General features: G+C 43.1%; 1 protein-coding gene across 1 annotated transcript in view; it reads right to left on the reverse strand.

Annotated features, from left to right (window-relative positions):
• Nucleotides 1–248: 248 nt before the first annotated feature.
• Rell1 (RELT like 1) overlaps nucleotides 249–14,356 on the reverse strand; it is a 55,402-nt gene continuing 41,294 nt past the window's right edge. The window contains exons 6-7 of the mRNA XM_050149913.1: nucleotides 13,891–14,029; nucleotides 249–2,316 (exon numbers count right to left, since the gene is read on the reverse strand). Of these exons, the coding sequence (XP_050005870.1) occupies nucleotides 13,894–14,029 (136 nt within the window). The 3' untranslated portion in view covers nucleotides 249–2,316; nucleotides 13,891–13,893. The remainder of the gene's footprint in view (nucleotides 2,317–13,890; nucleotides 14,030–14,356) is intronic.

Here is a 14,356-nt window from a genome sequence, read left to right on the forward strand (position 1 = left end):
TGATTTCTTAGTCCTGATCATATTCCTATGGAAATACAGGATGTAGATGAACATTAAGGGTAACAGACTAAGGGGTACACACAAATTCTGCACTATATTTACTTCCCCACGCCCCAAATTACCCTCAAATTAAGAAAGGAAAGAAAACCAGTTCGGAGGAAGGAGTTCTATGTAAAAGGAAATCCAATGCGGACCAGCCCAGCGATCTCTCAACAGCCAGTACTCAAGAAGGAGCTCGTTCAAACACACTGGTTTAACGCTTTTATTTTTAACTCTGCTTTGGTAGTACAAAATTCGTAAAAAGTACAAACCAGACAGTTAAAAATACATTTGACACTGGAAACAGTGAAAATTTCTCTTTACAATTTTTTTTTACACTGAGGTGGCAACTGACTCACTCGTCACAGCAAGGAGCTATCCATCATTAGTGTTGTGGGCAGGAGCTCGTCCCGGGTCCCCATCCTTCTGAGGAAGAGGAAGAAGGGGGGGGCCATAAACATCAGCTGTGCGGGAACACTCAGGATTCTCACCTAACAGTATAAACCAATATAAAGCTTAAGTGTTCAACATATCGAATGCTGAATTTTTGGCATCTCTGGAAGCCAGTCACCCAACTGCTCAAATATGTAAAAATGTTTAAAATGTACTCTCGGTATATAAATACAATTTTAAATACCTTTGCGCATTCTTTTGGTTTTTATTGCTATAGAAAGTGCTCTCTAGGTTGAATAAAATTAAAAAATAATTAAAGCTGAAGAATATCTTACATATTAGCCCGTCACCATTTAAAGGACATTATGGGGTTTTTTTTTTTAATGCAAAGTGTATGGTTTTTTTTGTTTTGTTTTGTTTTAAGTAAAAATATTGGCGTAGCTGCACAAACATTACTCTCACTAACACACACTCCACTTCCTGGACCACAGCGAATCCAGCATCCACACTGGCTTCTCTGCTTTGTACACGACACACAGATGCCAGTGTGAGATCACATCAAAGTGCATCTACCCCTCCCATAAAATGTTAGAAAAAAGTTAGTTTGTTTCCAGAAACAGAATCAAGTAAGTCTATCTACAGAAAATACCCTGTGGTATCTCTCTCTCTCTCTCTTTTTTTTTTTTTTTTTTTTTTTTTTTTTTTTTTTTTTTTTCTTTCGTGCTGCCAAACAAAAACAAGCCCTTTTTCTTTGAAATGACGTACTCAATGCTTCCCACCAATGGAAGCAGGGAAAATAGAGCTGCCTCACCCCCTACACAATTACTATCACTTTTAGGTGTTTTATAAAACAAAGCTAAGAGAGAGAGCAACAGGGCAGGGAGCCACTAAAGCCGCTGAGCATGCTGCGAAGGTGCTCTACCACTCAGCTAGACCCCAGCCCTCTTCATCTGGCTCAGTCACCCAGGCTGCCCCTGAACTCTATAGCTCATGCGGGCCTTGAACTTGCATTCTTCCTCAGAAGGTCTTACAGAGCATCAGTTACAAAATAACTGTGGGACCCAGAGTAAAACACTGGAGGTCTCAGCAGGGCTCGTTTGTATAAGAAAGGAGTGTTTCAGTTTGGCTTTTGGTTGTCAAAACTTTTTTTTAGAGTGACTCTAAACCATTTTCCCTTTTACTCAAATAGGCTAAATGGGAATTGTTTAAGTTAAATAAAATCAGTAATAGTCTCTGTATTTTCTAAGTGACGGAAGAGTGACAGGAGTGTCCTGATGGCGGCAGCAGTCAATGTTGAAGTCTTGGTCCAGGAATCAATCATGAGTCTGCAGTGCCCATGATTTCCAGCTGATTCCAGGATCTCCTGGGGGATCAATTCCTGAGCATTCACCAGATGCTTCCAAGGACCTTTTCTAGGGAGTCTTCTGTAACAGCCCACGTGAACACGAAGATCTTACAACCAGTATCAAAATGGAATCCAGCTTGGGTAACAGACGTGAAGACTCCCGCATAAGCCTAGGCTGTCAATGGCTCCATTGTTCACAATGTTGTGATTCCAAGGAAGGAGCCGCTTGTGCACAGAGCAGCAGGAATGCGCAACTGGGAACCACGGTGGATGGCTAGGGACGGTCCACAGTACAAAAAAATAAAATGAGCTCTTTTCCTCTGGGAAATTGAACTAAAATTAGACTTTTAATCCCAAAACTTCTTTCAAAGCAAACTGAATTCTGTGTTCAGCATAGCAAAAAATATTCCCTTTTGGGTTTGAGCCACATGCCCATTGACTTCATGATAGAAACTATATAAAATATATAAAAATATCCCCTAGTCAACTTCATATCTTGCAAGTTTGGAGTCTCTTAGAACTCTTCAAGAAAGTCCATGCTGCAAGAGAAAAGAACACAAAAAGCTGTAGCAAAAGGGAAACTAAACACACCACATGCCTATCGGCCCGAGTATTTTAAACAGCAAGAGAGCTGTGGTCCCCTTCACCCCAGCAGACCACACCCCGCTTCTCCCTTTCCCACTACACCTTCCTACCAGAATTTAATTCAAGAACATTTAACTACCGCCCATTCAAAGGACCCTTTCACACAGGTCGCCTAAGACCATCGGAAAACACAGACATCTACGTTACAGTTCATAACAGTAGCAAAATGCAGTTATGAAGCAGCAACAAAATAATTTTATGGTAGGGGGTCGCCACGACATGGGGAACTGTATTAAAGGGTCAGGCACTAGGGTGGTTGAGGACCACTGCTCTGGAGTCTGAGAACAGAGGGAACAAGGCTGTCTGCTTTCACACGCGCTCCCCATGATCCCTGCCACCTCTCCAGGGAACGGGGTCTTTCTCAACCCTGTGCTGTCCCATCATCAGCTGCAGTGATGACCTCAGATGACCTTACAAACAGCTTTCTATGTCCCAAATATCTCCTCTATTAACAGCTTTATAGCTTTTTATTCTGAAGACCGAGATAGCCCAGCACAGAACTGAAATTCTAAAGGTGTCATTGTATACTGAAACAAGCGTACTGTGCAAGAAACCTGTGCAAGGTTAAGGAGCAAAGCATTCTGTAATCTAGCACACGTTTCTCTATAATCACTGAGCAAAAAAGAGAGGGGTCTAGCTTGCAGAAATATGAAAGACTAACAAGAATTAGCTGCCAAATCTTAGTTTAAGAACATACTATTGCTGTTGGTGTTGGTGGCGCACCCCTTTAATCCCAGCACTGGAGAGGCAGAGGCAGGCCAGCCTGGTCTACAGAGAGGACTCCAGGACAGCCAGGGCTACACACAGAAAAACCCTGTCTCTAAAAACAAACAACAAAAACGTACTATTTATTATAAGTCTGTGCCTCAGACCTATAATCCTAGCTAGAGGCTGAGAAAGGGGGATCCCCAAGCTCAGGGCCAGGCCAGGGTGGGCTACACAGTGACTAAGTTGGGCTGCTTAATGAGACCCAGTGAAAGGTAAAAAGAGGACTCAAGGGGAAGCATTTGCCTAGCATGGGAAAGACCTGGGTTCAATCCCCAATCACTAACATATGGGAGGGGAAAGGAGGAGGGAGGGAAAAAAGAGGAGGGAGAGGGGGAGAGAGAGAAAGGAAGGGAAAAAGAGAAAAGAAAAGGGAGAACAAAAATTTACCCTTTAAGATATGTACTCTAAGATTATCCACTATTTTAAAGATATATTTATTTTATATATATGAGTGTTTGCCTGAATACATGTTTATATACAGAGCACATAGCTGGTGCCCATGAAGGCTGGAAGAGTGTTAAATACCCTGGAACTGAAGTTAAGAAAGGACGTGAGCCATGATGAGAACTGAACTCAGGTCATCTCCAAGAGCAGCAAGTGTTCTTCCCCACTGAGCCATCTCTCCAGGCTCCAAGATTATCATTTATATTTTCCCGACCATTCATGATATTCATAGTGACTTATGGCGGAGATGAGAGAGGCCACTGAGCACGGGAGCTCCAGAGTGGACATTTCTTCCCACCCGAAGAAAGAAAAAGTAAGTCCTAAGCCTGGCTCCCAATCTGCAAAACAGGGGTGGTAGTATTTCCCACAACCCCCCCCCCAGATCACCCTGCTGTCTCAGGCGTCACTGGACTCTTTGCCCTTCTGACTAGTCCCTGTATGTCCTCCACAGAGCAGGCCTGGACAGCCCCCGCCTCCCAACTCCTCATGCACAACCATGGCCGCACCTCCCACACAGCATGTCAGGCACCACACAAGACAGCCTGATCCTGGAACGCAAACCAGGGGGCCTTTCATAATGTGTGTCCGATGCCCCATAAGGCCAGTCAACTAAACTAAGGGTCTTTATTCTACCTGAAAACTTCTTTATTTAATAAATAAATAAACAAACAAACATCTTTTCCACAAAAACTTTAGAAGCTAGCAACAAGCTACTGGCTGCAGCTGGCATTTCCCACCATCTTTCTCTGTGGAATCTGAATGAATGAATGAATGAATGAATGAATAAAATAAGTAAATATGTAAGTAGGAAAAACAATGCCAAGGATGCAAGGCGGGACAACAAGCTCTGAAGACCCCCCCCCCCAAGTATTCTACCAGGCCTTTGGCAGCCAAGCTGAAGGGGAAGAAAGCTGGCCTCCCTCACTGAGAGGGGTCAGCTGAAGGTCAGGAATGCTGACCTGTGATTGGCTGGATGCTTGGGAAAGCAGCCTCTTCCCAAAGCACAGTGCACACACAGTCAAAAGAGCCTGGGTCAGCAAAGTCCTCCCATCCCCTCCTTCTTGGTTTTGATTCCCTACAAGGCGTGGCGATTTCTAAGGCCTCCTCAGCACAGACAAAAATGGCTCAAATTCCTGAGGGACTTGTCTACATCTGAGTGTCCTGAGAGTCCAAAGTTGTTTTGTTCTTAAGAAGTAAAAGAGGATCTTTTACTCAAGAAGTAACCTAATAAATGACAAAGGCCACTGGGAACGCCAGGGCAGATTCTGACAGTGGTGAATAGTTAGTAATAATAATGATGCCAAGGACTGATTTAAGAACTACACATAATCCTGCCAGTTAAGATTAAAAAACCACCTTCCTTCATGAGGAGAACACTGAGGCTTGAGAAGGTCAGGGATGGCTGTAATCAATCCCAGCACCCTAGAAGGTCACAGAAGCAGAAGACTAAGATTAAGAAGGCCAGCCTTGGCTACACAGAAGTTTGAGGCTAGCCTGGACTACACATTTGAGGTTAGCCTGGGCTATGAGAGTGACACAGTTGTGTGAATATGGTGATGCACACCTGCAATCCCAGCTCCGTGGGGTCACTGGGAATTCAATATACAGCATGGGCTATCTAGTAAGCACCGGATCAGCCAGGGCTATAGAAAAAGACCCTGCAATCAGGAAAGAAAAGAAAAAAAAGGAGAAATAAAGATGAGGGGTAAGCAATTTGCTTATAATCATCAGCAGTTAAGTGACACAGTTTAAAGTAACTCTATAGTTTAAACCAGCTGTGAATCACCAAAGTAAATAACCAAAAATAGAGTACTTGCAATAATAATAATAATAATAATAATAATAGTAAAGGAGGTCTCCCCAGGAGTGAGAGGGGGCCAGAGGCTGGGGTGGGAGTAGTCAAACACATCATATCCATGTGAAGATCTCAGAGAACAAGGTCAATAAAAATAGAAATGCCTCATAATTCACTTGCTTTAACTTTAAAATTCTAGTGTAAAACTACCAGAGGAAAACACAGGAACACACTACCATAACATGGTCTAGGTAGGGACCCCAAGAATCACACTCAAGGAAGCAAGAACAGACAAGTGGAGTTATATTATATAACACTGAAGTTTCCATATGGCCAGGGGAACAGCAGAGTGAAGATGCAATTTACAGAGAGGAGGAAAATGCTTTCTATATCTAAGGAGATCAATAGATAGGTGTATATATATATATACACACACACATGTTCTATGCATATGTGTGTGTATGACAGGTAGATAATATGCAGAATCATAAATTCCAAAACTCAACAGCAAAATCTCAAAATAAAACGAAACCACCTCAGTCCAATTTTAATAGGATGAAAGTTGAAAAGTAGTTAAAATTAAAAATGTGTGAAACGTTGTGCCACTTTCCAAGTCGGTGTTTCCAGTAAGTGCGACCAGAGAGAACGCACCTCAGAGACGTGCACCAGAGAATGCGAGCTGCAGCATCATTTTTAGAAAAAGCCAGAACCAGTGACAATGAAGACAAGGCTGTGGCATCTGGAGACTGAAAGCAATTCGATTTATTTAACTTTCAAGAACAAAAGCTTATTCTTCTAAGGGAAAAAAAAAATCAAAACACATTTTCTGTGAGAAAAAAAAAAAAGAAACCATTTTGACGGCAATGCCAAAATAAACCAGGCAGAATGTAAGTCAGAACGAGCTACAAAAAGGAGTTCAAGCCACGGGGGCAGGGAGGGGACAAGCAGGAGAGGACAAACAGACTTTGTTTTTAAAAGAGGGAAGGAGAGAAGGAAGGAGGAATCCTAGTCCATTGGATGTGTTCTATCTAGAACACGCCATGGTCCCTCAGTAGCTAGAAGGGTCAGCTCAAGGACCTCCATGGACACCAAGAGCTGTGGGTGTCCAGTCCCCTGGATAAGAAGGCACAGGATTTGCATATCAGCTGTATGTGCCCTCCTAAATTCTAGACCATCTCTGAGTTACTTACAATACCAAATGCAAGTAAATGCTATGTAAATGGCTATCGTACGGCATTCTTTAGGGATTACAGAAAGACAGGCGCACATGTGCAGTACAGACAAGACTTCGAGACAGACAGCGTTGGATACTGGATGAAGCCAACAATGCAGAATCAGTGGCTATGGGAAACTGACTCCACCAAGCACAAATTCTGTTAAAAACAAGAATGAAGTGGCGGGGGGGGGGGGGGGGGGGGGGGGGGGAGCAGGGAGGAAGAATCCTGTAAGTGAATGTATGGTAAATTAAGGTACTGTACTAAAACAGCTGGGAAAATCCAAAATACCTTGGAGGGAAAAACTACAACTTTAAAGACGTAATTCAACTATATAAAACTAGATCAGCCTTTTACTACTATACGAGCTATGCTTTCTTCACCAAGAGAGGGTCTCACTGCATAGCCCCGCCAGAACTAGAACATACTATGTAGTGTTCTGGTTCTGTGTAGTGTTCTGGTTCTGTGTAGTGTTCTGGTTCTATGGAGTATTCTGGTTCTGTGTAGTGTTCTGGTTCTGTGTAGTGTTCTGGTTCTATGGAGTATTCTGGTTCTGTGTAGTGTCCTGGTTCTATGGAGTATTCTGGTTCTGTGTAGTGTTCTGGTTCTGTGTAGTGTTCTGGTTCTGTGTAGTATTGTTCTGGTTCTGTGTAGTGTTGTTCTGGTTCTATAGAGTATTCTGGTTCTGTGTAGTGTTCTGGTTCTATGTAGTATTCTGGTTCTGTGTAGTGTTCTGGTTCTGTGTAGTGTTCTGGTTCTGTGTAGTGTTCTGGTTCTGTGTAGTGTTCTGGTTCTATGAAGTGTTCTGGTTCTATGGAGTATTCTGGTTCTATGGAGTATTCTGGTTCTGTGTAGTGTTGTTCTGGTTCTATGGAGTGTTCTAGTTCTGCCTGCCTCTGCCTCCCGAGTGCTAGGAATAAAGGTGTCTGTGTATCATTACATCCAGCTGTTGCTACATTTTATGGCAAATCTTCTCATTTGATCCAGAACCAGGAGTTTTAGCCCAGATGAAAACTTTCAGGTTTTCTTGGTTAAAAATCAAGACCAATTAACTGTCTCAAGGATACCTTCTTCCGAAACATTGGAAAATTTTAACAAATATCTAATATTTTAAATACTAATGACTATTCCTTGTGTCTTTTTCTTAGTCCATATCCTCATAAATGAGCATGGACACAACCTACCAATTTTTCTTGGACCAGGTTAACATCTGTGATAACTGAAGTCTGGCTACCTGGGTCCATCCTGAACCCCACCAATTTCAAATGAGTTGTTTTAACCTTGTGCTAAAGAACTTTACCTATAAAGTCAGATACTCAATTAGATTCTGAGAAGTGTAAATAATTATTATTCTCTCTGCTTTTGAATTTTTTAATTTCTACAATAAAAATGTTTTAATTTCAAAATTAATAATAGTGAATTGGAGCGTCAGAGAGTATGATTTCACTGACTTGAACAGTACACCCCATTTGGACAGTGGAAGCTACCCTCCTCTGAGAGCCAACTCCATCCCAGACACTCTCCTGGCACTTACCTTAAATCAATGCATTAATATCTTTATTTCATATAAAAAGGAGGTATGAGCAGTTAAGAACTATTTATTTCCAAATGGACTCATGATGGAGCCGTGCCTCCTGGTAGAACCCAATTATGTAGTCCTGGTAGATGTCCATGTGCATTGCAGAGAACACCAAACTGGAGACTGGCTACCTGTGGTCAGGGCTTTGGGTAATAAGATCATTTCCTCAAGTCTGATACAAACAGAACTCGGGCCACGAAACCCAGCTGAGCAATCTTAATTCCTTTAACCTTTCTAAATTGTGGTGTGGCTATAACCAGGGCAGGGTGTGGCTGTAACCAGGGCGGAGCGTGGCAAGAGAATGGCCTTGCAGTTAGCTCTTGCCTGCACTGGGCTGTGCTTCTAAGGCCATCAAATGCTGCTGGGAGTGTGAGGAGTCACATACACGCTGTCAGTGTGACCCCACATTCTCGCTGGGGGCATGGGGGTAGGGGTCACATACACGCTGTCAGTGTGACCCCACATTCTCACTGGGCTTTCATCACCTTAGCCTTTAATAGCAGGCCTGTCCCTTCCCAGACAGCAAACTGTAATCAGCTTCTCCGATTTACCTAGCTCACTCAGCAGCCCATGTCTAACACCAGAGGTCCTACCACCTCTGCTCAGTACTGCCTTCCGGATGATGGCCACGTCCTATGTCTGCAAAGCCCAACAGGGCAGATTCCAGCCTTGATGGCTACTGATCATTTGAAATATGACTAATACAAAACCTAAATGTTTACTCTGAATTAATTTACACGTAAGTAGCTATGGTTGTTTGAAAGAAAATGGCCCCCAAAGGGAGTGGCACTATTAGGAGGTGTGGCCTTGCTGGAGGAAGTGTGTCACTGTGGGGGAGGGGTTTGCAGTCTCTTTGGCTCAAGCTACCCTCAGTGTGACTGTCAATTGACTTCCTGTTGTCTGCACTCTCAGCTCTGGCACCATGCCTGTCTGCCTGTTGCCATGCGTCCCACCATGATGATAATGGACTGAACCTCTAAAATTATAAGCGAGCCACCTCAATTAAATGTATTCTTTCTAAGAGTTGCCGTGGTCATGGTGTCTCTTCACAGCAATAGAAACCCAAACTAAGACAGTAGCCTATCTGACTACAAGCTACTCTAATAGAAAAATTCTAGAATGATCCATAGTAACATTCCCCCAGCCAGGGCCTAGGCTTCCTCCCCAGAAGCACCTAAGGCTGACTGGTCTGGCCCATGGTTCTATCTTACAGTCAGAGACCTGGCTATGACGCTTGGATCTTCTCTCTGGTGACATGGCCACTGATACTTAATCTATGCACCTGTGTACCAGTTTCTTCATCTGGGTGATGGTGTGAACCCCGTTAGGAAATGTTATAATGATGACATGGTAGAGAGCAGCACTATGTCCAGAAAACCAGAATAGCAAGTTAACTCCATCCCCTGTGGCTAGCCATTTCATCACCCTCTTTCCCTAGTTTCCTCTCAGCTGAGAAGTCAAACTTTTTGCCTTGCGTTTCCTCGTTAAAGAAAATTCCTAAGCCAGGTAAGGTAGCTCACACCAGTAGGAAGCTCAGAAGGGACTGTTGTGAGTTCAAGGCCAGCCCAGGCTATATGGTAAATTCCAGGCCAGCATGAATATAGTTAAAAGACTGTACCTCAAAAACAAACCACCAACAACAAAACAAACAAAAACCAAAAACGATAATCAAAAAAGTCCCCGTTTAGCTCCTCAAATAAGAAAGGGCCAGATCTCTCCCAACACAAGCCTACATGAACTAAAGAGGAGCCAGTACCTCTGTGCTAGAGAGTTAGGGAGCACAGCCCCTCCAGATGGCTTCCAGAATGTCTTTAGCCTTTGAATCTGCAGACTATTAGAGAAGCTTCAACCAAAATGCCCTCCACCCCTCCATTCACCCACCAAATTGAATTGACTAGGACACCAGAAGCGCTGTCTAGAATGTGCAGCACGCCAGGCCCTGGGCTTCACTGCTACTTCAGAGAACTCTCAGGGTCACCCCATGGCAGGCAGTGACTTCTCCATATGCCAGTGAGACACAAAAGGCTGCCATGCCTGGCCAAAGCCTACGTTAGAGTAGCAAAGAGAGATCCAAATCTGGCAGCCAGTTCAGTTCCACCAGCTCGCTGTACTGTCAAGGACGTGCCTGACCTCATCTGCCCTCGCTTCCTTTACATGCGCCAACCCTTCCATCCTCAAGTTCAGACCTTGCCCTTTTACATATAATAAGCATAAAGACAACAAATGTTCCTCAAGCCAGAAGGGAAGGAGTTGGATGAAAGCTAAGCCAACAGGAAGTCATTACAGGGAAATGGCTGATTTTAGAGCTCTTAAAACTTCTAAACAAAGAAGTGGTCACCCCGAGTTCCAAGTGCTTCAGGATAGCTGGTGCGAAGAGCATTGCTCCCAGGTGGGGGGACATGACACCTCGGAGAAACGTTATTACTGAGTACTGCAGTGTAATATTCTGACTGGGTATCCTCTTTTTTACAATAAGTGAGGGAGACCTGTTTTCCAATTCAAAACATTAGCGTGCTTGTTCAGTCTTTCTCAAACAGTTTATTTACACATGGTAAGAATGCACATCCTTTGTTCTGTATCCTTTGCTTGTTTTTTCTGACATAGGGTCTCATTGGCCAGTATCAAAGTCACAATCCTCCTGCCTCAGCCTCCTAAGTGCTACAACGGTCCTATACTACCATTCCAACCTGGGTTTTGTTTCTTTTTTCCTTTTATACAGAAAGTTTAATGAGCTCTCCACCCTTTAAAAGTTTATGTATTCTACTTTCTAAAATTCTGGATTTTAGCCTTGTTTGAATGCAAAGAACAGTAACATTATGGACTTCTTGTCTTGAGGTGATGCACACCTCCCAGCATGCTGTGTGATTCCTGGCTCACCAGTGTCTACCACCCTGCAATGTTCCAAGCCTCTTTACAAGGGGCCCTGGGCAGACAAGTAATCATGAAGCCTTGGTACCCACAGTCATACCAGCTTCAGGGAAGCCCTCTTATTATATATATAGGCGGCCGGGAAGAACAAGTGACCTTTCCCCCAACGAACTGGCACCAACGTGGCAAACTAAAACCCACTTAAAAACCTGAGAGAGCTTAATTCTAGACACAAAAATGCAGACTTCTCGTTGTTTGCTGGCAGCCTGCCACAGCTCCTTTAAGAGATTTTCCTGACTCAGCTGTAGGGGGAAAAAGCCTCACCATTTTAAAATGCCAACTTTCTGGGCCCTGCCAGTGTGAACTCTGACTCTTTCAGGCAGGAGGTCTGGCTACAGAGCATTGGATGGGGTTTGTGAGAGCAGACTTCTGCAGGATTGCTTAATGGAGACATGGACTGGCTGTGTGCCAGAGAGTGGGGCAGTGTGCATGGCTCAGAGGCACAAATGGCTCTGCCATGCTTGACTAGGCGGGGCAAGCAGGAAGTACCATATTTACCATAGTAATGGAAGCTTAAGTTTTAAGAAGTGCGTAGCATTTTAAAAAGCGCTCATGAACAGTAAAGAATTACAGATATGCAATAAAGACAAATTGAGATGAGTCATAGTGTTAGATAAATGTATGTAGGCTTCAAAGAGAGACTAGAGAGCCATAAAGTTAATGCTTTAAAAAAAAGGGTAAAGCCGGGCGATGGTGTCGCACACCTTTAATCCCAGCACTCGGGAGGCAGAGGCAGGCGGATCTCTGGGAGTTCCGGATCTCTGGGAGTTCGAGGCCAGCCTGGTCTACAAGAGCTAGTTCTGGGACAGGCACCAAAGCTACAGAGAAACCCTGTCTCAAGGAAAAAAAAAAAAAAAAGGAAAATTCACAGAGAGTCTGGATTATGTATATTATTGTGTTTTATTTGAATTTTTTTATCGTGAAGGAGCTAAGTACAGAGAGACATTTCATTGTATGGGCTGCTAAGCTAAATAAGCATGTATATTATAAAGGTTATCATGACTTCAAATTTTATGTCTAAGGATATGTTGCTTTGGAAAAGAGGTTCTTCTCTTGTTTCCACAGAGGATGAGAACCTATGGATTGCTTTCAGACTGGTATAGTTTAATGGAACAAGTCCCCCTGAAAGGTCCCCTTGAACACCCTCAAAAAAATTACTTTACCTAACTGCTGACTGAGGTGAACCAAGCACACAGAATACACCATGAAAGACCTGATTAACAGCACCCCCAAACAACAGGAAGCAGTATGGACAGAACTACACCCATGTACTCAAATATTGTTTATAATTATTTGTTTACATTTAAAAGGGGATATGCTATAGAGACAGCTAATTTGCATTGGTATGTATCTTGGTTTGCTGATACAAATTTAAGGTCAATTTTGTTATATGTATATGTATTTCTGACCTAGATTAAGGTATTGTGTTTGTGTAGCTCATTTAAATATGTAATGTATAATTAAGAAATACAAGTTAATAGATACTCATCCGTAATAGTCAAGCTTGTAGCCATGTTAGATTTTCTAGATGTATAGAGATATATTTTGGATATTCTTCAAATCTTTCTGAGACCTTCAGAATATGGCATTTAAAATGTTTTAATAACTTAGAGCTTTTCATGACAATGAGACACATCTGCTCCTGGCAGCACAAGCTATTTCAAGAGGAAGATGGGCCTCGAAGAGGCTCCTTATAAGTTGGTTAGCTATTTGGGCAAGAAATTGCTCTTGCCTGGACCACTTAACTGAACATGTAGGACCCACAGAGAAATGACTGCTGAGCTTGCCTAAAGGTGAGATGATCCTTTGGGGTTCCTGCTTCATGAAAAAGTCTGTGAGACAGTCTACAGGATACAGAAGAAAGTGACTGGCAAACTGCTAATATAGGCTGTCTTTGAAATTTCCTGCTTCATGGAAAAGTCTGCTGGATACTATGGGCCTGTAGGCTGAAGATGGTGCCCCAATGGTACAGAAAAACTTTGGGTCACTGTCCAAGCAGTGAGGTGTCTCTGTCAATTCTAGAGTTTTGGAAGTTGCTCACAATGTACTTACTGTTTACTTAGGGAATATTATATCCTTCTGGAGTCTTTGATGGAGTTGAAGAATAGATAGTAATAATACAGTTTTCCTTAGTTATGATAAAAGATAAAGTAAATATTAATATTATAACTGTAACTCTTACTTGATAACTGTTTTGTTATATGTAATTTTACTATCTTAAAGTTAAAGCCTTCCTTTTTGTTTAAACAGAAAAGGGAAAATGGTGGAAGGTCCTTTTGTGTATGTGTTGCTTTTATTGGTTAATGAATAAAGAAACTGCCTTGGCCTGTTAATAGGGCAGAACTTAGGTAGGTGGGGAAAACTGGACTGAATGCTGGGAGAAGGAAGGCAGAGTGAGAAAAGCCATGGAGCTGCCGGAGACAGATGTGCTGAAACTTTGCTGGTAGACCATGACCTCGTGGTGATGAACAGATTAATAGAAATGGGTTAAATTAATATGTAAGAGTTAGCCAATAAGAAGCTAAACTAGTGGGGCAAACAGTGATTTAATTAATATAGTTTCTGTGTGATTATTTCGGGGCTGAGCAGCCGGGAATGACCAAGCAGCCTCTCCCCTTGCAACAATTCCCCTCCCAAATAAATGTCATTCCTCTGTGGCCACAGACCCCAGAAGGGCTCGCCATGCCTCCTCCCTACTCTCCCACACTCCAGCCCCAATGTCCCCAAACCCACAGCTCACCTGCTACTCCGTGTCGCTTCGGTCCCTCTTCACAGGTGTCACAGGCACATCCCCATTGACACTCTCAGTCCCACTGACAGACATCAGACTTCTCCGCTCCTTCTGGTTTGCCTTGTGTTCCACTTTTGTAACTCTAAACCTAGGGAGGGAAAGGGGAGATGCAATGGGGTTTTGCTTTTCCATTAAACAGGGACTATAATTAAAAAAAAAAAAAAAAAAAAAAAAAACACTTGCGTGAAGGACACCAAATAAACAGCCTAAAGGGAGAACAGCAACAAAGCACCCGCCGGCCAAGAGGGGCACACTCGCCCGCAGACCCCTGTGCAACCACCTCTGATAGTTCACGGAGCACGGAAAGCACATTAGAAAACACTTAGCTTTCCAAAAGTGACATGGGTATCAACCACAGAACCCTGGGGAACAGGAAAAGCAGCTTACAGCGCAGATGGACATAATCAAGATGGTC

This window comes from Alexandromys fortis, unplaced genomic scaffold (genome assembly GCF_014885135.2).
Source record: "Alexandromys fortis isolate MF-2015 unplaced genomic scaffold, M_Fortis_MF-2015_v1.1 scaffold_0, whole genome shotgun sequence".
Lineage (NCBI taxonomy): Eukaryota > Metazoa > Chordata > Mammalia > Rodentia > Cricetidae > Alexandromys > Alexandromys fortis.